Source organism: Physella acuta, unplaced genomic scaffold (assembly GCF_028476545.2).
Source record: "Physella acuta isolate Inbredline_101_S28 unplaced genomic scaffold, ASM2847654v3 ptg000081l, whole genome shotgun sequence".
NCBI lineage: Eukaryota > Metazoa > Mollusca > Gastropoda > Physidae > Physella > Physella acuta.
Window position 1 is genome coordinate 500,954 of NW_026731601.1, and position 21,896 is coordinate 522,849.

At 45.2% G+C, this 21,896-nt stretch overlaps 1 protein-coding gene across 1 annotated transcript; it reads right to left on the bottom strand.

Moving 5' to 3' along the window:
* Positions 1-1,256: 1,256 nt before the first annotated feature.
* On the bottom strand, positions 1,257-20,138 carry LOC131957329 (putative uncharacterized protein DDB_G0271982). Its single transcript, XM_059322065.1, has 7 exons — positions 19,851-20,138; positions 19,406-19,730; positions 8,308-8,458; positions 4,304-4,514; positions 3,749-3,935; positions 2,077-2,249; positions 1,257-1,595 (listed from the first exon to the last, which is right to left on the bottom strand). The coding sequence occupies exons 2-7, from the start codon at positions 19,469-19,471 to the stop codon at positions 1,472-1,474; spliced, it is 912 nt and encodes a 303-aa protein (XP_059178048.1). The 5' UTR covers positions 19,472-19,730; positions 19,851-20,138; the 3' UTR covers positions 1,257-1,471.
* Positions 20,139-21,896: the final 1,758 nt, after the last annotated feature.

Consider the following 21,896-nt stretch of genomic DNA (forward strand, 5'->3'; position numbering starts at 1 on the left):
GTCATTTACTAGATGTCACACACGAGATGTCACACATTAGATGTCACACACTAGATGTAACACACTAGATGTCACACATTAGATGTCACACACTAGATGTCACACACTAGATGTCATATAATAGATGTCACACACTAGATGTCACACATTAGATGTCACACACTAGATGTCACACACTAGATGTCAGTCACTAGATGTCATTTACTAGATGTCACATATTAGATGTCATATACTAGATGTCAGTCACTAGATGTCACACATTAGATGTCAGTCACTAGATGTCACACACTAGATGCCTACTGTTGTATGTCTTACATACAGTTATGCTCGAATGCACAAGTCAATTTTCTGACAATTTGGCAAATGGCAACAGAAAAGAAAATTGTCTTTACATTTTTTCAAATATTTTTTTGGGGCAACCCCAAAAATAATAATTACATTTTCCCTGAACACGGGAACATAAAGAGAACATTTTGACAGCAGATACTTTAGCTTCTAACACAAGGCAGATCATTCAATTTACCAGGTACAACTAAAATTAATGAAAACAATTTTTTAAAATAAATGTGTGAATAGTATTATTAGTAGCCCTGAGTTAATTAGCTAATAATTAGCTACTAATTAGATGGATGATAAACTTGCTTGTCATCAAGGTAAAAAAAAATCAAAAGAAATAATTTCATTTAAAAAACTAAGAAAAAAAATCAAGAATAAGTAAAATATACTTTGGCATAAATTGTGTAATTTTGCAACACTTTCAAGTTTAGATTTTGTCATGGGGATGGTACCATCCATGAGGTGTCTACTTTCTGTGTCGGTCTGTCGGTCTGTCGTTCTACGACTGTGTCGGTCTGTCGGTCTGTCGTTCTACGACTGTGTCGGTCTGTCGGTCTGTCGTTCTACGACTGTGTCGGTCTGTCGGTCTGTCGTTCTACGACTGTGTCGGTCTGTCGGTCTGTCGTTCTATGACTGTGTCAGTCTGTCGGTCTGTCGTTCTATGACTGTGTCGGTCTGTCATTATATGACTGCAGCTAGGTTGAACTCAACAGTAAGAAGGAAGCTACAAATTCATAAAACACATTTTTAAATGTTATACTTTAAAAGGATTGAGCTTATATTTACAGGAACAAAATTTAGCTTTAGATACCACTATATATATATATATATATATATATATATATATATATATATATATATATATATATATATATATATATATATATATATATATATATATATATATATATATACAGTTTTAACACTTTCTCAGTATTGTTAAGATATCTGATATGGCCCAAATATGACCTGGTATAAAAAAAGTATTTAACAATGTCATAGAAAAAACAACAAGGTGTTATGAATGAAAATATTTTGGCAGAGGAGGCCTTGGTTGTGTCAATAGTCCAGGGAGCCATTGATCGTGTCAATAGTCCAGCGAGCCATTGATCGTGTCAATAGTCCAGTGAGCCCACTATTTTTCCTGCAGCTCGATGACCTCGACGTACTCGACGTTCTGCTTCTGGCCACGTTTCCTCTTCATCTCGTCCAGCTTGCTCCTCAGCTGGACGCCCTGCCGCTCCTTGTCTTGATTTAACCTGCAGGTAGAAGGTCAAAGGTCAGGGTCAGGGGTCACAGGGTCAGGGGATGCTTTGAGGGTATTCATGATTCATAAGGTTCGTGTCAGAGATAATTTAAAGGTCAAGGTTAGGGACTTAAAACAATACCTCTCTACTCTGGCAGATGGAGGGGGGGGGCTGTGTACTTACACTCTGTCCATCTCTAGAGCTCTACTCTGGCAGGTGGGGGGGGACGTGTGTACTTACACTCTGTGCATGTCTAGAGCTCTACTCTGGCAGGTGGGGGGGGGGGGCCTGTGTACTTACACTCTGTCCATCTCTAGAGCTCTACTCTGGCAGGTGGGGGGGGGGGGGACCTGTGTACTTACACTCTGTCCATCTCTAGAGCTCTACTCTGGCAGGTGGGGGGGGGGGACCTGTGTACTTACACTCTGTCCATCTCTAGAGCTCTACTCTGGCAGGTGGGGGGGGGGGGGGGGGGGACGACCTGTGTACTTACACTCTGTCCATTTCTAGAGCTTTCTCCAGCAGCTGCAGGGCCTGCTGGGTCCTGTCCTCTGCCAGGAACCTTTTCTGTCGTCTGATCCTGTCCAGCCGCTCCTGCTGCCTCTCCCGTTCTCTCTCGGCCTGGCTCTCACGTGTGTTCATAGTTTGTAGGATGGCTCGGCTCTCCTGGGGGGGGGGGGGGGGCGGGCATAAGTAATGCACATGTCATAGGTTTTTTTTTACTTTTATATCAACCATGATTAATGATCAGCCCCCACCCCCCAACCATGTCTACCTTCACCCCCACACTTGTCTACCCCCACCCCCAAACATTTCTACCCCCACCCCCAAACTTGTCTACCCTTGTCTACCCCCACGCCCGAACATGTCTACCCCCCACCCCAAAATATGTGTACCTTCACCCCCAAACATGTCTACCCCCCACCCCCAAACATGTCTACCTTCACCCCAAGCTTTTGTACCCCCCACCCCCAAACTTTTCTACCACACACCCCAAACTTGTCTACCCCCCACCCCCAAACATGTCTACCTTCACCCCAAGCTTTTGTACCCCCCACCCCCAAACTTTTCTACCACACACCCCAAACTTGTCTACCCCCCACCCCCAAACATGTCTACCCCCCACCCCCAAACATGTCTACCTTCACCCCAAGCTTTTGTACCCCCCACCCCCAAACTTGTCTACCCCCCACCCCCAAACTTGTCTACCACCCACCCCCAAACATGTCTACCTTCACCCCAAGCTTTTGTACCCCCCACCCCCAAACTTTTCTACCACACACCCCAAACTTGTCTACCCCCCACCCCAAACATGTCTACCCCCCACCCCCAAACATGTGTACCCTCCACCCCCAAACATGTCTACCCCCCACCCCCAAACATGTGTACCCCCACCCCCAAACTTTTCTACCACACACCCCAAACTTGTCTACCCCACCCCCAAACATGTCTACCCCCCCACCCCCAAACATGTCTACCCCCACCCCCAAACATGTGTACCCTCCACCCCCCAAACATGTCTACCCCACCCCCAAACATGTCTACCTTCACCCCCACACTTGTCTACCCCCACCCCCAAACATTTCTACCCCCCACCCCCAAACTTGTCTACCCCACCCCCAAACATGTCTACCCCCCACCCCCAAACATGTCTACCCTCCACCCCCAAACATGTCTACCCCCCACCCCCAAACATGTGTACCCCCCACCCCCAAACTTTTCTACCACACACCCCCAAACATGTCTACCCCCCCCACCCCCAAACATGTCTACCCCCACCCCCAAACATGTGTACCCTCCACCCCCAAACATGTCTACCCCACCCCCAAACATGTCTACCTTCACCCCCACACTTGTCTACCCCCACCCCCAAACATTTCTACCCCCCACCCCCAAACTTGTCTACCCCACCCCCAAACATGTCTACCCCCCACCCCCAAACATGTGTACCCTCCACCCCCAAACATGTCTACCCCCCACCCCCAAACATGTGTACCCCCCACCCCCAAACTTTTCTACCACACACCCCCAAACATGTCTACCCCCCCACCCCCAAACTTGTCTACCCCCACCCCCAAACATGTCTACCTTCACCCCAAGCTTTTGTACCCCCCCACCCCCAAACTATTAAGATAGCAGTAAATATCCCCCACCCCCAAACTTACTTCGTGCATTTTTTTGTTTCTTTCCTCTTCGTCCACCTCACCAGGGATAGTGGGGGTCATCGGCAGTGTGGGGGTCATCGGCACTGTGGGGGTCACAGGTAGGCTTCGGGTTGTTCTCGCACTGGGCGTGGTCATGCGACCGTTGCCCAGGACGGGGAGGGACGGGACACTGAGGGAGGAGGCGCACCTGTGAGGGAGGATGTGACACGTGAGGGAGGGAGGGTGTGTGAGGGAGGGTGTGGTGTGAGGTTGGCGTTTGGTGCGGGGGTGATGTGTAGTGTGTGTAGTGTTTGTGGGTGTGTGGGTGTGTGGTTGTGTGTGGGTGTGTGGGTGTGTGGGTGTGTGGGTGTGTGGTTGTGTGATTGGGTGTGTGGGTGTGTGGGTGTGTGGGTGTGTGGGTGTGTGTGTGGGTGTGTGGGTGTGTGGGTGGGTGTGTGGGTGTGTGGGTGTGTGGTTGTGTGTGTGGGTGTGTGGGTGTGTGGTTGTGTGTGTGTGGGTGTGTGGGTGTGTGGGTGTGTGGTTGTGTGATTGGGTGTGTTGGTGTGTGGGTGTTACCTGCTGGCGAGGTCGGCCTCTGACGGAGACCTACACCCATCCTCATCTGACGTCATAATCCGCCGACGCCTTTGACGTAGTCTGGTGGCCAGCACCGACTCCGGTATGCCTTCCGGCGTCCGGCGATCTTTGCTGTACGACAGCCGGCTTGGGGCAGAGACACGTGATACTGATCTCTTTGGTGATTGGTCCGGAGATTCTCGCTTTTCTTCTGCAAAAAGCAAGGGTGGGGGGGGGGAGGGGCTGATTTGAAATCTAGTACACAGACAAGGCAAGGTAGAATGGAGCAGAAGTCATACGGCGAGAAATGATAGACTGTGAAGTTAATACTTTAAATTAGTCGAAAAATGTGTTGCTAGTTAAAAACTTCAAAGCTAATACTTCAGACTACCAAAATATCATATGGAGACCAATTACTAATAAACGTCTCAAATGGTTACATGTTCTGATTCTTCAAATCCTTAGTAAATAGATTGACATGAGGAAATTCCATGAAAATAAATGTTTGACTTTTTTTCTGTGACTTTTTTTCTGTGACGTGTTTCTGTGAGGGGAAAAGTTTCTTGTCGCTAGATATTTTTTTGTTTTTCATCGTCATGAAAAGGCGCTTCTCTTTGGTCAATCCCACAACCCCCCCCCCCCCCTCTACCCCCGTCCCCCCACACTCACTTCAACCCACCCACCCCCACTAACCGCTGGTTATCGGGACATCTTGTTTGGAGGGGAGCGGCGACGAGTACTGGAAAACACTCGAGATTTACAAACGAGTTGTAAATAAACAATTGTGTGCCCGGTCTAGTTTTTACAGCATGTCGTTACCACGGCAACGTGCTGAGTAGCTTTAGCACTGTATGTTGTACCGTTATATACCATGGCCATTGAAGGTTGTACCATGTAGTACCATGGCCATTGAAGGTTGTATGATGTAGTACCATGGCCATTGAAGGTTGTACCATGGCCATTGAAGGTTGTACCATGGCCATTGAAGGTTGTATGATGTAGTACCATGGCCATTGAAGGTTGTATGATGTAGTACCATGGCCATTGAAGGTTGTACCATGGCCATTGAAGGTTGTACCATGGCCATTGAAAGTTTTACTGTGGCCAATGAAGGCCGTAAGATCGATCAAATATACGGACATGACTGGTTAAAATCAATACATGTCTTTGTTGTTTGCCTCTCAACCTGATCATATTGATCGGGTTATCGATGTGCTATTGACGTTGTATTCTCTCATTAGACACGAGACACCTCGCTGGCTACTTTCTTTAAAGCCTCCCCCCCCGTCACTATCTTCAAGCCCCGCCCACCCACTCCCCCCCCCACACACACACACACTTAGCCTCATCCCCCTCCCCATTGATAAAATACACCTATACTACCAATACTGGGGGGGGGGTGCTCACGCCTGCACTAGAATCCTCTGATGACCCAACTAAGCTCTTGTTTATAGGCGGACAGTGTCAGGTAGGACGGTAGTGAGGGGAGGGGGAGTGGGGGACACTTTTGTTGGACGGAAGGGGGGGGGGAGTGGGGACGGAAGCTGTGCGTCCAACTGATAAGACACATGTATTGACGTGACAGTGTTGTTGGCATCCATAGACACAAGTATCTATGGTAGATGGGACAAGTATCTGTGGTAGATGGGACAAGTATCTGTGGTAGATGGGACAAAATCTGTGGTAGATGGGACAAGTATCTGTGGTAGATGGGACAAGTATCTGTGGTAGATGGGACAAGTATCTGTGGTAGATGGGACAAAATCTGTGGTAGATGGGACAAGTATCTGTGGTAGATGGGACAAGTATCTGTGGTAGATGGGACAAGTATCTGTGGTAGATGGGACAAGTATCTATGGTAGATGGGACAAGTATCTGTGGTAGATGGGACAAGGGGACAAGTATCTGTGGTAGATGGGACAAATATCTGTGGTAGATGGGACAAGTATCTGTGGTAGATGGGACAAGTATCTGTGGTAGATGGGACAAGTATCTGTGGTAGATGGGACAAGGGGACAAGTATCTGTGGTAGATGGGACAAGTATCTGTGGTAGATGGGACAAGTATCTGTGGTAGATGGGACAAGTATCTGTGGTAGATGGGACAAGTATCTGTGGTAGATGGGACAAGTATCTGTGGTAGATGGGACAAGTATCTGTGGTAGATGGGACAAGTATCTGTGGTAGATGGGACAAGTATCTGTGGTAGATGGGACAAGGGGACAAGTATCTGTGGTAGATGGGACAAATATCTGTGGTAGATGGGACAAGTATCTGTGGTAGAAGGGACAAGTATCTGTGATAGATGGGACAAGTATCTGTGGTAGATGGGACAAGTATCTGTGGTAGATGGGACAAGTATCTGTGGTAGATGGGACAAGTATCTGTGGTAGATGGGACAAGGGGACAAGTATCTGTGGTAGATGGGACAAGTATCTGTGGTAGATGGGACAAGTATCTGTGGTAGATGGGACAAGTATCTGTGGTAGATGGGACAAGGGGACAAGTATCTGTGGTAGATGGGACAAATATCTGTGGTAGATGGGACAAGTATCTGTGGTAGAAGGGACAAGTATCTGTGGTAGATGGGACAAGTATCTGTGATAGATGGGACAAGTATCTGTGGTAGATGGGACAAGTATCTGTGGTAGATGGGACAAGTATCTGTGGTAGATGGGACAAGGGGACAAGTATCTGTGGTAGATGGGACAAATATCTGTGGTAGATGGGACAAGTATCTGTGGTAGAAGGGACAAGTATCTGTGGTAGATGGGACAAGGGGACAAGTATCTGTGGTAGATGGGACAAGGGGACAAGTATCTGTGGTAGATGGGACAAATATCTGTGGTAGATGGGACAAGTATCTGTGGTAGAAGGGACAAGTATCTGTGGTAGATGGGACAAGTATCTGTGATAGATGGGACAAGTATCTGTGGTAGATGGGACAAGTATCTGTGGTAGATGGGACAAGTATCTGTGGTAGATGGGACAAGTATCTGTGGTAGATGGGACAAATATCTGTGGTAGATGGGACAAATATCTGTGGTAGATGGGACAAGTATCTGTGGTAGAAGGGACAAGTATCTGTGGTAGATGGGACAAGTATCTGTGATAGATGGGACAAGTATCTGTGGTAGAAGGGACAAGTATCTGTGGTAGAAGGGACAAGTATCTGTGGTAGAAGGGACAACTATCTGTGGTAGATGGGAAAAGTATCTGTGGTAGATGGGACAAGTATCTGTGGTAGAAGGGACAAGTATCTGTGGTAGATGGGACAAGTATCTGTGGTAGATGGGACAAGTATCTGTGGTAGAAGGGACAACTATCTGTGGTAGATGGGAAAAGTATCTGTGGTAGATGGGACAAGTATCTGTGGTAGAAGGGACAAGTATCTGTGGTAGATGGGACAAGTATCTGTGGTAGAAGGGACAACTATCTGTGGTAGATGGGAAAAGTATCTGTGGTAGATGGGACAAGTATCTGTGGTAGAAGGGACAAGTATCTGTGGTAGATGGGACAAGTATCTGTGGTAGATGGGACAACTATCTGTGGTAGATGGGACAAGTATCTGTGGTAGATGGGACAAGTATCTGTGGTAAATGGGACAAATATCTGTGGTAGATGGGACAAGTATCTGTGGTAGATGGGACAAATATCTGTGGTAGATGGGACAAGTATCTCTGGTAGATGGGACAAGTATCTGTGGTAGATGGGACAAGTATCTGTGGTAGATGGGACAACTATCTGTGGTAGATGGGACAAGTATCTGTGGTAGATAGGACAAGGGGACAAGTATCTGTGGTAGATGGGACAAATATCTGTGGTAGATGGGACAAGTATCTGTGGTAGAAGGGACAAGTATCTGTGGTAGATGGGACAAGTATCTGTGGTAGATGGGACAAGTATCTGTGGTAGAAGGGACAAGTATCTGTGGTAGATGGGACAAGTATCTGTGGTAGATGGGACAACTATCTGTGGTAGATGGGACAAGTATCTGTTACTCACGTAACAGCCGTGACGCCGCCCTCAGCTGTTCCGCCTCATCTCTGTATCTGTCTGCCGTCTCTCTCATCTCCTCCCTGCAATCCTCGATCACGTCGATCACAAACTCTGACTCTTGATCGAACAGATCGATCAGCGACTCGATAAACCATCGCTGGGGACAAACGACATTTACTTGAGTGGACACATGACATTTACTTGAGTGGACACATGACATTTGAGTGGACATATGACATTTACTTGAGTGGACACATGACATTTGAGTGGACATACGACATTTACTTGAGTGGACATATGACATTTACTTGAGTGGACACATGACATTTACTTGAGTGGACAAATGACATTTGAGTGGACACATGACATTTACTTGAGTGGACACATGACATTTACGTGAGTGGACACATGACACTTACTTGAGTGGACACACGACATTTGAGTGGACACATGACATTTAGTTGAGTGGACACATGACATTTGAGTGGACACACGACATTTACTTGAGCGGACACATGACATTTGAGTGGACACACGACATTTACTTGAGTGGACATATGACATTTACTTGAGTGGACACATGACATTTGAGTGGACACACGACATTTACTTGAGCGGACACATGACATTTGAGTGGACACACGACATTTACTTGAGTGGACATATGACATTTACTTGAGTGGACACATGACATTTACGTGAGTGGACACATGACATTTACTTGAGTGGACACATGACATTTACTTGAGTGGACACATGACATTTACTTGAGTGGACACATGACATTTGAGTGGACACATGAAATTTACTTGAGTGGACACACGACATTTGAGTGGACACATGAAATTTACTTGAGTGGACACATGACATTTGAGTGGACACACGACATTTGAGTGGACACATGAAATTTACTTGAGTGGACACACGACATTTGAGTGGACACATGAAATTTACTTGAGTGGACACATGACATTTGAGTGGACACACGACATTTACTTGAGTGGACACATGACATTTGAGTGGACACATGACATTTACTTGAGTGGACACATGACATTTGAGTGGACACATGACACTTACTTGAGTGGACACACGACATTTGAGCGGACACATGACATTTAGTTGAGTGGACACATGACATTTGAGTGGACACACGACATTTACTTGAGTGGACACATGACATTTGAGTGGACACACGACATTTACTTGAGTGGACATATGACATTTACCTGAGTGGACACATGACATTTACGTGAGTGGACACATGACATTTACTTGAGTGGACACATGACATTTACCTGAGTGGACACATGACATTTACTTGAGTGGACACACGACATTTGAGTGGACACATGAAATTTACTTGTGTGGACACATGACATTTACTTGAGTGGACACATGACATTTACTTGAGTGGACACATGACATTTACTTAAGTGGACACATGACATTTACTTGAGTGGACACATGACATTTGAGTGGACACATGACATTTACTTGAGTGGACACATGACATTTACTTGAGTGAACACATGACATTTACTTGAGTGGACACATGACATTTGAGTGGACACACGACATTTACTTGTGTGGACACATGACATTTACTTGAGTGGACACATGACATTTACTTGAGTGGACACATGACATTTAGTTCAGTGGACACATGACATTTGAGTGGACACACGACATTTACTTGAGTGGACACATGACATTTGAGTGGACACATGACATTTACTTGAGTGGACACATGACATTTGAGTGGACACATGACACTTACTTGAGTGGACACACGACATTTGAGCGGACACATGACATTTAGTTGAGTGGACACATGACATTTGAGTGGACACACGACATTTACTTGAGTGGACACATGACATTTGAGTGGACACACGACATTTACTTGAGTGGACATATGACATTTACCTGAGTGGACACATGACATTTACGTGAGTGGACACATGACATTTACTTGAGTGGACACATGACATTTGAGTGGACACATGAAATTTACTTGAGTGGACACACGACATTTGAGTGGACACATGAAATTTACTTGAGTGGACACATGACACTTGAGTGGACACACGACATTTGAGTGGACACATGACATTTACTTGAGTGGACACATGACATTTACTTGAGTGGACACATGACATTTGAGTGGACACATGAAATTTACTTGAGTGGACACACGACGTTTGAGTGGACACATGAAATTTACTTGAGTGGACACATGACATTTGAGTGGACACACGACATTTACTTGAGTGGACACATGACATTTATTTGAGTGGACACATGACATTTACTTGAGTGGACACATGACATTTACTTGAGTGGACACATGACATTTAAGTGGACACATGACATTTACTTGAGTGGACACATGACATTTGAGTGGACACATGACATTTACTTGAGCGGACACATGACATTTACTTGAGTGAACACATGACATTTGAATGGACACAAGACATTTACTTGTGTGGACACATGACATTTACTTGAGTGGACACATGACATTTACTTGAGTGGACACATGACATTTACTTAAGTGGACACATGGCATTTACTTGAGTGGACACATTACATTTGAGTGGACACATGACATTTACTTGAGTGGACACATGACATTTACTTGAGTGAACACATGACATTTGAATGGACACAAGACATTTACTTGTGTGGACACATGACATTTACTTGAGTGGACACATGACATTTACTTGAGTGGACACATGACATTTACTTGAGTGGACACGTGACATTTACTTGAGTGGACACATGACATTTACTTGAGTGGACACATGACATTCACTTGAGAAAATTTCAAGTGCCCCTTGGGTGGGCTTGTGAGCGAATGGAATTTTAAGGTAGATTTTCAACCCCTTTTTAATGCGGGAATCGGCCAACGACTAAACTGATTGTGAAGGCTGTAGATATTTATTCGTTTATTCAATGACGGTAACAACACATGTCCATCGCATCACTTACAACATTTGACAGCTTTGTGTTGAACACGATTGTACCAGCAGATCTCTTTGATGTTTTCAAATAAAAATCACCAAGCTGTGACGTCACGCGACATTGATCCCGTGACGTCACGAAAAAAAATTGATCCCGTGACGTCACGAAACGTTGATCCCGTGACGTCACGAAACATTGATCCCGTGACGTCACGAAAAAAATTGATCCCGTGACGTCACGAAACATTGATCCCGTGACGTCACGAAAAAAATGTATCCCGTGACGTCACGAAACATTGATCCCGTGACGTCACGAGACATTCATCCCGTGACGTCACGGAAAACTAATCCCGTGACGTCACGAAAAAATTGATCCCGTGAGGTCACGAAAAAAATTGATCCGGTGACGTCACGAAAAATTGATCCCGTGACGTCACGAAAAAAATTGATCCCGTGACGTCACGAAAAAATTTATCCCGTGACACATTTAAAGTAATCACTTCCGGTTATTGACTGATGGATGGCTGGACAAACTATCTCAGTCAAACTATCTCAGAAATAATTTTTGAGACAAAATATATGAGAGAAATATCTCAGAGAAAATGTCTGGGACCTTGTGAGCCGATCTGTCGGCTTTTGAACTGGTCGGGTCATGTACAGGTCACTTCATGGCCGGAGTTCTTCATTTCTTGGTCAATCACTTTGTCACGTGATTGCCACAAATTTATTAAGGTCAAGGCCACTCGACGATAAATTTTAGCGGAATTCTCCCCACCTCCCATCCCCCACCCCCTGACAAGATCCGCATCAGATGTGTCAGAAGTTTATTTAAAATTCACGACTGACTTTTGAAAACTTAAGATCTAGAATGTGTCAGAAGTTTTCTTCTTAAGTTCAAGACTGACATTTGAAAAACTTAAGATCTAGAATGTCAGAAGTTTTCTAAAGTTCAAGACTGACTTTTGAAAACTTAAGATCTAGAATGTGTCAGAAGTTTTCTAAAGTTCAAGACTGACTTTTGAAAACTTGGACTGTCGAGCTATTGAGGAAGCTACAACCAGTAGTTAGTGAACACTGCGATTCTCGGCTTAAAATGTAGTGCAAGTACAGCAACTAGCAAAACGATTCCTGAAATAACGGTATCGATTATTGAAATAACGTCATTGATTACTGAGAAAACAATACACTGCGGCTAGTAATAGGGTGGGGATGGGATGGGGTGGGGGGGGGGGGGGGGGGGTGGGGGGTTTCATGTACAGCCTGCTTCAACCTATCGATTTACAAAGCTCAAAAAACAATCAATTTTTTAGTTCTTGAGTTTTAAACAAAGGCAGGCTGATTGTAGGTCAATTTATAATTGATAGGACGCCATTTTTGTCAGCTTCAAATTAGCGACGGTCTGTTGGGATAAAGGAGAAGGTCTGTTGGGCTAAAGGAGAAGGTCTGTTGGGCTAAAGGAGAAGGTCTGTTGGGCTAAAGGAGAAGGTCTGTTGGGCTAAAGGAGAAGGTCTGTTGGGCTAAAGGAGAAGGTCTGTTGGGCTAGCTAAAGGAGAAGGTCTGTTGGGCTAAAGGAGAAGGTCTGTTGGGCTAAAGGAGAAGGTCTGTTGGGCTAGCTAAAAGAGAAGGTCTGTTGGGCTAAAGGAGAAGGTCTGTTGGGATAAAGGAGAAGGTCTGTTGGGCTAGCTAAAGGAGAAGGTCTGTTGGGCTAAAGGAGAAGGTCTGTTGGGCTAAAGGAGAAGGTCTGTTGGGCTAGCTAAAGGAGAAGGTCTGTTGGGCTAAAGGAGAAGGTCTGTTGGGATAAAGGAGAAGGTCTGTTGGGCAAGCTAAAGGAGAAGGTCTGTTGGGCTAAAGGAGAAGGTCTGTTGGGCTAAAGGAGAAGGTCTGTTGGGCTAAAGGAGAAGGTCTGTTGGGCTAGCTAAAGGAGAAGGTCTGTTGGGCTAAAGGAGAAGGTCTGTTGGGCTAAAGGAGAAGGTCTGTTGGGCTAGCTAAAGGAGAAGGTCTGTTGGGCTAAAGGAGAAGGTCTGTTGGGCTAAAGGAGAAGGTCTGTTGGGCTAAAGGAGAAGGTCTGTTGGGCTAAAGGAGAAGGTCTGTTGGGCTAAAGGAGAAGGTCTGTTGGGCTAAAGGAGAAGGTCTGTTGGGCTAAAGGAGAAGGTCTGTTGGGCTAGCTAAAGGAGAAGGTCTGTTGGGCTAAAGGAGAAGGTCTGTTGGGCTAAAGGAGAAGGTCTGTTGGGCTAGCTAAAGGAGAAGGTCTGTTGGGCTAAAGGAGAAGGTCTGTTGGGCTAAAGGAGAAGGTCTGTTGGGCTAAAGGAGAAGGTCTGTTGGGCTAAAGGAGAAGGTCTGTTGGGCTAAAGGAGAAGGTCTGTTGGGCTAAAGGAGAAGGTCTGTTGGGCTAGCTAAAGGAGAAGGTCTGTTGGGCTAAAGGAGAAGGTCTGTTGGGCTAAAGGAGAAGGTCTGTTGGGCTAGCTAAAGGAGAAGGTCTGTTGGGCTAAAGGAGAAGGTCTGTTGGGATAAAGGAGAAGGTCTGTTGGGCTAGCTAAAGGAGAAGGTCTGTTGGGCTAAAGGAGAAGGTCTGTTGGGCTAAAGGAGAAGGTCTGTTGGGCTAGCTAAAGGAGAAGGTCTGTTGGGCTAAAGGAGAAGGTCTGTTGGGATAAAGGAGAAGGTCTGTTGGGCAAGCTAAAGGAGAAGGTCTGTTGGGCTAAAGGAGAAGGTCTGTTGGGCTAAAGGAGAAGGTCTGTTGGGCTAAAGGAGAAGGTCTGTTGGGCTAGCTAAAGGAGAAGGTCTGTTGGGCTAAAGGAGAAGGTCTGTTGGGCTAAAGGAGAAGGTCTGTTGGGCTAGCTAAAGAGAAGGTCTGTTGGGCTAAAGGAGAAGGTCTGTTGGGCTAGCTAAAGGAGAAGGTCTGTTGGGCTAAAGGAGAAGGTCTGTTGGGCTAGCTAAAGGAGAAGGTCTGTTGGGCTAGCTAAAGGAGAATATCTGTTGGGCTAAAGGAGAAGGTCTGTTGGGCTAAAGGAGAAGGTCTGTTGGGCTAAAGGAGAAGGTCTGTTGGGCTAAAGGAGAAGGTCTGTTGGGCTAAAGGAGAAGGTCTGTTGGGCTAAAGGAGAAGGTCTGTTGGGCTAGCTAAAGGAGAAGGTCTGTTGGGCTAAAGGAGAAGGTCTGTTGGGCTAAAGGAGAAGGTCTGTTGGGCTAGCTAAAGGAGAAGGTCTGTTGGGCTAAAGGAGAAGGTCTGTTGGGATAAAGGAGAAGGTCTGTTGGGCTAGCTAAAGGAGAAGGTCTGTTGGGCTAAAGGAGAAGGTCTGTTGGGCTAAAGGAGAAGGTCTGTTGGGCTAGCTAAAGGAGAAGGTCTGTTGGGCTAAAGGAGAAGGTCTGTTGGGATAAAGGAGAAGGTCTGTTGGGCAAGCTAAAGGAGAAGGTCTGTTGGGCTAAAGGAGAAGGTCTGTTGGGCTAAAGGAGAAGGTCTGTTGGGCTAAAGGAGAAGGTCTGTTGGGCTAGCTAAAGGAGAAGGTCTGTTGGGCTAAAGGAGAAGGTCTGTTGGGCTAAAGGAGAAGGTCTGTTGGGCTAGCTAAAGGAGAAGGTCTGTTGGGCTAAAGGAGAAGGTCTGTTGGGCTAGCTAAAGGAGAAGGTCTGTTGGGCTAAAGGAGAAGGTCTGTTGGGCTAGCTAAAGGAGAAGGTCTGTTGGGCTAAAGGAGAAGGTCTGTTGTGCTAAAGGAGAAGGTCTGTTGGGCTAAAGGAGAAGGTCTGTTGGGCTAAAGGAGAAGGTCTGTTGGGCTAGCTAAAGGAGAAGGTCTGTTGGACTAAAGGAGAAGGTCTGTTGGGCTAAAGGAGAAGGTCTGTTGGGCTAAAGGAGAAGGTCTGTTGGGCTAGCTAAAGGAGAAGGTCTGTTTGGCTAAAGGAGAAGGTCTGTTGGGCTTGCTAAAGTAGAAGGTCTGTTGGGCTAGCTAAAGGAGAAGGTCTGTTGGGCTAGCTAAAGGAGAAGGTCTGTTGGGCTAGCTAAAGGAGAAGGTCTGTTGGGCTAGCTAAAGGAGAAGGTCTGTTGGGCTAAAGGAGAAGGTCTGTTGGGCTAAAGGAGAAGGTCTGTTGGGCTAAAGGAGAAGGTCTGTTGGGCTAAAGGAGAAGGTCTGTTGGGCTAAAGGAGAAGGTCTGTTGGGCTAAAGGAGAAGGTCTGTTGGGCTAGCTAAAGGAGAAGGTCTGTTAGGCTAAAGGAGAAGGTCTGTTGGGCTAGCTAAAGGAGAAGGTCTGTTGGGCTAGCTAAAGGAGAAGGTCTGTTGTGCTAAAGGAGAAGGTCTGTTGGGCTAAAGGAGAAGGTCTGTTGGGCTAGCTAAAGGAGAAGGTCTGTTGGGCTAAAGGAGAAGGTCTGTTGGGCTAAAGGAGAAGGTATGTTGGGCTAAAGGAGAAGGTCTGTTGGGCTAAAGGAGAAGGTCTGTTGGGCTAGCTAAAGGAGAAGGTCTGTTGGGCTAAAGGAGAAGGTCTGTTGGGCTAAAGGAGAAGGTCTGTTGGGCTAAAGGAGAAGGTCTGTTGGGCTAAAGGAGAAGGTCTGTTGGGCTAGCTAAAGGAGAAGGTCTGTTGGGCTAAAGGAGAAGGTCTGTTGGGCTAGCTAAAGGAGAAGGTCTGTTGGGCTAGCTAAAGGAGAAGGTCTGTTGTGCTAAAGGAGAAGGTCTGTTGGGCTAAAGGAGAAGGTCTGTTGGGCTAGCTAAAGGAGAAGGTCTGTTGGGCTAGCTAAAGGAGAAGGTCTGTTGGGCTAAAGGAGAAGGTCTGTTGGGCTAAAGGAGAAGGTCTGTTGGGCTAAAGGAGAAGGTCTGTTGGGCTAAAGGAGAAGGTCTGTTGGGCTAGCTAAAGGAGAAGGTCTGTTGGGCTAAAGGAGAAGGTCTGTTGGGCTAAAGGAGAAGGTCTGTTGGGCTAGCTAAAGGAGAAGGTCTGTTGGGCTAGCTAAAGGAGAAGGTCTGTTGGGCTAGCTAAAGGAGAAGGTCTGTTGGGCTAAAGGAGGAGGTCTGTTGGGCTAGCTAAAGGAGAAGGTCTGTTGGGCTAGCTAAAGGAGAAGGTCTGTTGGGCTAAAGGAGGAGGTCTGTTGGGCTAAAGGAGGAGGTCTGTTGGGCTAAAGGAGAAGGTCTGTTGGGCTAGCTAAAGGAGAAGGTCTGTTGGGCTAGCTAAAGGAGAAGGTCTGTTGGGCTAAAGGAGAAGGTCTGTTGGGCTAGCTAAAGGAGAAGGTCTGTTGGGCTAAAGGAGAAGGTCTGTTGGGCTAAAGGAGGAGGTCTGTTGGGCTAAAGGAGAAGGTCTGTTGGGCTAGCTAAAGGAGAAGGTCTGTTGGGCTAGCTAAAGGAGAAGGTCTGTTGGGCTAGCTGAAGGAGAAGGTCTGTTGGGCTAAAGGAGAAGGTCTGTTGGGCTAAAGGAGAAGGTCTGTTGGGCTAAAGGAGAAGGTCTGTTGGGCTAGCTAAAGGAGAAGGTCTGTTAAGCTAAAGGAGAAGGTCTGTTGGGCTAAAGGAGAAGGTCTGTTGGGCTAAAGGAGAAGGTCTGTTGGGCTAAAGGAGAAGGTCTGTTGGGCTAGCTAAAGGAGAAGGTCTGTTGGGCTAAAGGAGAAGGTCTGTTGGGCTAGCTAAAGGAGAAGGTCTGTTGGGCTAAAGGAGAAGGTCTGTTGGGCTAAAGGAGAAGGTCTGTTGGGCTAAAGGAGAAGGTCTGTTGGGCTAAAGGAGAAGGTCTGTTGGGTTACCTACCCCACTGACTAAATGAGTTACCTACCCTAAAGACTGAATGAGTTACCTACCCTAGTGACTGAATGAGTTACCTACCCTAATGACTGAATGAGTTACCTACCCTAATGACTGAATGAGTTAGTTACCCTAGTGAATGGACTGAATGAGTTACCTACCCTAATGACTGAATGAGTTACCTACCCTAATGACTGAATGAGTTACCTACCCTAATGACTGAATGAGTTACCTACCCTAATGACTGAATTAGTTACCTACCCTAATGACTGAATGAGTTAGTTACCCTATTGACTGAATGAGTTACCTACCCTAATGACTGAATGAGTTACCTACCCTACTGATTGAATGAGTTACCTACCCTAATGACTGAATGAGTAACCTACCCTAATGAGTGAATGAGTTAGTTACCCTAATGACTGAATGAGTTATCTACCCTAGTGACTGAATGAGTTACCTACCCTAATGACTGAATGAGTTAGTTACCCTAGTGAATGGACTGAATGAGTTACCTACCCTAATGACTGAATGAGTTACCTACCCTAATGACTGAATGAGTTACCTACCCTAATGACTGAATTAGTTACCTACCCTAATGACTGAATGAGTTAGTTACCCTATTGACTGAATGAGTTACCTACCCTAATGACTGAATGAGTTAGCTACCCTACTGATTGAATGAGTTACCTACCCTAATGACTGAATGAGTAACCTACCCTAATGAGTGAATGAGTTACTTACCCTAATGACTGAATGAGTTACCTACCCTAATGACTGAATGAGTTAGTTACCCTAATGACTGAATGAGTTATCTACCCTAGTGACTGAATGAGTTACCTACCCTAATTACTGAGTGAGTTACCTACCCTAATGACTGAATGAGTTACCTACCCTAATGACTGAGTGAGTTACCTACAATAATGACTGAATGAGTTACCTACCCTAATGACTGAATGAGTTACCTACCCTAATGACTGAATGAGTTACCTACCCTAATGACTGAATGAGTTACTTACCCTAATGACTGAATGAGTTACCTACCCTAATGACTGAATGAGTTACTTACCATAATGACTGCATGAGTTACCTACCCTAGTCACTGAATGAGTTACCTACCCTAGATAATGGACTGAATAAGTTACCTACCCTAATGACTGAATGAGTTACTTACCTTAATGACTGAATGAGTTACCTACCCTAGTGACTGAATGAGTTACCTACCCTAATGACTGAATGAGTTACAGATTCTAGTGACTGAATGAGTTACCTACCATAATGACTGAATGAGTTACCGATTCTAGTGACTGAATGAGTTACCTACCATAATGACTGAATGAGTTACCTACCCTAATGACTGAATGAGTTACCTATTCTAGTCACTGAATGAGTTACCTACCATAATGACTGAATGAGTTACCTACCATAATGACTGAATGAGTTACCTACCCTAATGACTGAATGAGTTACCTACCCTAATGACTGAATGAGTTACCTACCCTAGTGATTGAATGAGTTACCTACCCTAATGGCAGAATAAGTTACCTACCGTAATGACTGAGTGAGTTACCTACCCTAATGACTGAATGAGTTACCTACCCTAATGACTGAATGAGTTACTTACCCTAGTGAATGGACTGCATGAGTTACCTACCCTAATGACTGAATGAGTTACCTATTCTAGTCACTGGATGAGTTACCTACCCTACTGACTGAATGAGTTACCTACCCTAATGACTGAATGAGTTACTTACCCTAATGACTGAATGAGTTACATACCCTAATGACTGAATGAGTTACCTACCCTAATGACTGAATGAGTTAGTTACCCTAATGGCAGAATAAGTTACCTACCGTAATGACTGAGTGAGTTACCTACCCTAATGACTGAATGAGTTACCTACCCTAATGACTGAATGAGTTACTTACACTAGTGAATGGACTGCATGAGTTACCTACCCTAATGACTGAATGAGTTACCTATTCTAGTCACTGAATGAGTTACCTACCCTACTGACTGAATGAGTTACCTACCCTAATGACTGAATGAGTTACTTACCCTACTGACTGAATGAGTTACCTACCCTAATGACTGAATGAGTTACTTACCCTAATGACTGAATGAGTTACATACCCTAATGACTGAATGAGTTACCTACCCTAATGACTGAATGAGTTACCTACCCTAATGACTGAATGAGTTAGTTACCCTAATGACTGAATGAGTTACTTACCCTAGTGAATGGACTGAATGAGTTACTTACCCTAGTGACTGAGTGAGTTACCTACCCTAATGACTGAATGAGTTAGTTACCTTAATGACTGAATGAGTTACCTACCCTGATGACTGAATGAGTTACCAACCCTGATGACTGAATGAGTTAGTTACCCTAATGACTGAATAAGTTACCTACCATAATGACTGAATGAGTTACCTACCCTTGTTGTTGGACTTAAACTTTTCATCTTCATTTGGAACACGGGGTTTTGTAGAAGTACCTCCATGGTGTCAACCGATGGTGTCACCCGATGGCGTCACCCTAAGGTGTCTTCTGATGGTGTATCCAAAAGGTGTCTAAATGTTGATCACTAAAAAATTCTCCAGCACAGCCTGTGTGTGTAGCACAAGATCTCTACACGACGTCAACGAAATTTGTTTCTGTATTGGAAAACGCTGTAGACGCAGGCGATGGCCATGTAGGAAGATAGACCTGGTGTTAGGAGTGGGGGGACAAACACCGGGAGCATCTTGATGTCATGTGACCTTCACATCCAAGTCTAGTTGCTGGCCAGTGTCATGTGACCTTCACATCCAAGTCTAGTTGCTGGCCAGTGTCATGTGACCTTCACATCCAAGTCTAGTTGCTAGCCAGTGTCATGTGACCTTCACATCCAAGTCTAGTTGCTAGCCAGTGACTAGAACTTAAAACGGACGAAGCGAGCTGTGAGCACGACCCAAACAATTTCTATCCATGGAACACACCAGACAGCGGGTTGTGACCACGACACAAGACACACAGAGAACACACCAGTGGCAGGCCGAGTTGATGGTTGCCTAGCAACTGTCAGCCGACGACACAGCAGCTGACAAGAGAAGCATAAGTCCAGCAGAGAAAGGTCCTCTGTCCAGCGTCCTGCAAACACTGGATGTTGGACGGGACTGTCCTGTCGACTGGCGGACCCTGGGTGCCGCTCTCGCGCCGCTCTCGCGCCCTCTCGCGCCGTCTCACAGCCGGATGTTGTTCAGTCGTGCGTCACCGAGTGCACACACTGCGATATAGATAGCTGATGTAGCCAGTAGCTATTGATAGTTAATGTAGTCAGTAGCTTTGACTACCTGAAGTAGCCAACAGCTAGCTGATGTAGCCAACAGCTAGCTGGTGTAGACAGCAGCTAGCATATAACTAACAGCTAGCTGATGTAGAGAGCAGCTACCATATAACCATTAGCTAGCTGATGTAGAGAGCAGCTAGCATATAACCATTAGCTAGCTGATGTAGAGAGCAGCTAGCATATAACCAACAGCTAGCTGATGTAGAGAGCAGCTAGCATATAACCATTAGCTAGCTGATGTAGAGAGCAGCTAGCATATAACTAACAGCTAGCTGATGTAGAGAGCAGCTAGCATATAACCATTAGCTAGCTGATGTAGAGAGCAGCTACCAAATAACCATTAGCTAGCTGATGTAGAGAGCAGCTACCATATAACCATTAGCTAGCTGATGTAGAGAGCAGCTAGCATATAACCATTAGCTAGCTGATGTAGAGAGCAGCTACCATATAACCATTAGCTAGCTGATGTAGAGAGCAGCTACCATATAACCATTAGCTAGCTGATGTAGAGAGCAGCTAGCATATAACCATTAGCTAGCTGATGTAGAGAGCAGCTAGCATATAACTAACAGCTAGCTGATGTAGAGAGCAGCTAGCATATAACCATTAGCTAGCTGATGTAGAGAGCAGCTACCATATAACCATTAGCTAGCTGATAAATCCAACGGGGGGCGGGTGCTACAAGATTCTGAAATCGATAATGTGACGTCACTAGTATTGAAATGAAACTTCGATTTTCTCTGTGATTGATTTGCCTGCGATCGTCAGGTGACTCGATGAGACAAAAAAAGAGAAAAATTGACTTGATGAAAAACATTCATAAAAAATTGTTTTAAGCTTTTATGTAATTAAAAGACCACCTTTTAGCCCTTGGACGACTGAGGGGTCATTCATAAATAACGTCACGCTTGTTTGACAAGTTTTATCTTTCTCCACTGTTAACATCGACACTAAAAGTCAGTCCACTAAGACACATCACACCTCAGTCAAAAGGTTTTTGTCTTCTAAAAACACTGATTTCTACCGAGCTGTAGTTGTTCTTCATACAAAAATAAAACTTTTCTCGCGAGGGAATTATGATGGCTTTCATGGGGAAACAAGTTTATGGTAACTAAAATGCAAATTTTGAAACTTTTGCATACTAAAAAGGGTGCGATTTTTCAGACCTTGTAGAATTCTGACCAGTAGCTCTTCCAAAAAGTTGTTGTGACAAAAGTTTCAATACATACTGAAATATAACCTTTTAAATGTGATTGCCATATGTGCATAAACACACAAAAAAGCCTTAGCGTTTTTAAAAGTACCAAAAAGTTCAAAATGGCGGATGTTTTTTCGGGTTTCCATGACAACCAAAATTGTTTTCAACCCTTTTTTTGGCTGTTTAATACTTACTTTTATATGCCAAAAACATGGTAACATTATTCAAAGGGCTTTAGATTCTACATTGTAAAAAAAATATAGAAATAAACTGAGCATATCCCTTAACTTGCTTCCGCTGTCTTAATCCAGTCTGTCTAGATGGAAACAGGAGAGGGAAATTTCGGGTACATCTGCTATTGTATTAAAATTTTTAAAGTACTGAAAAGAATACAAAAAA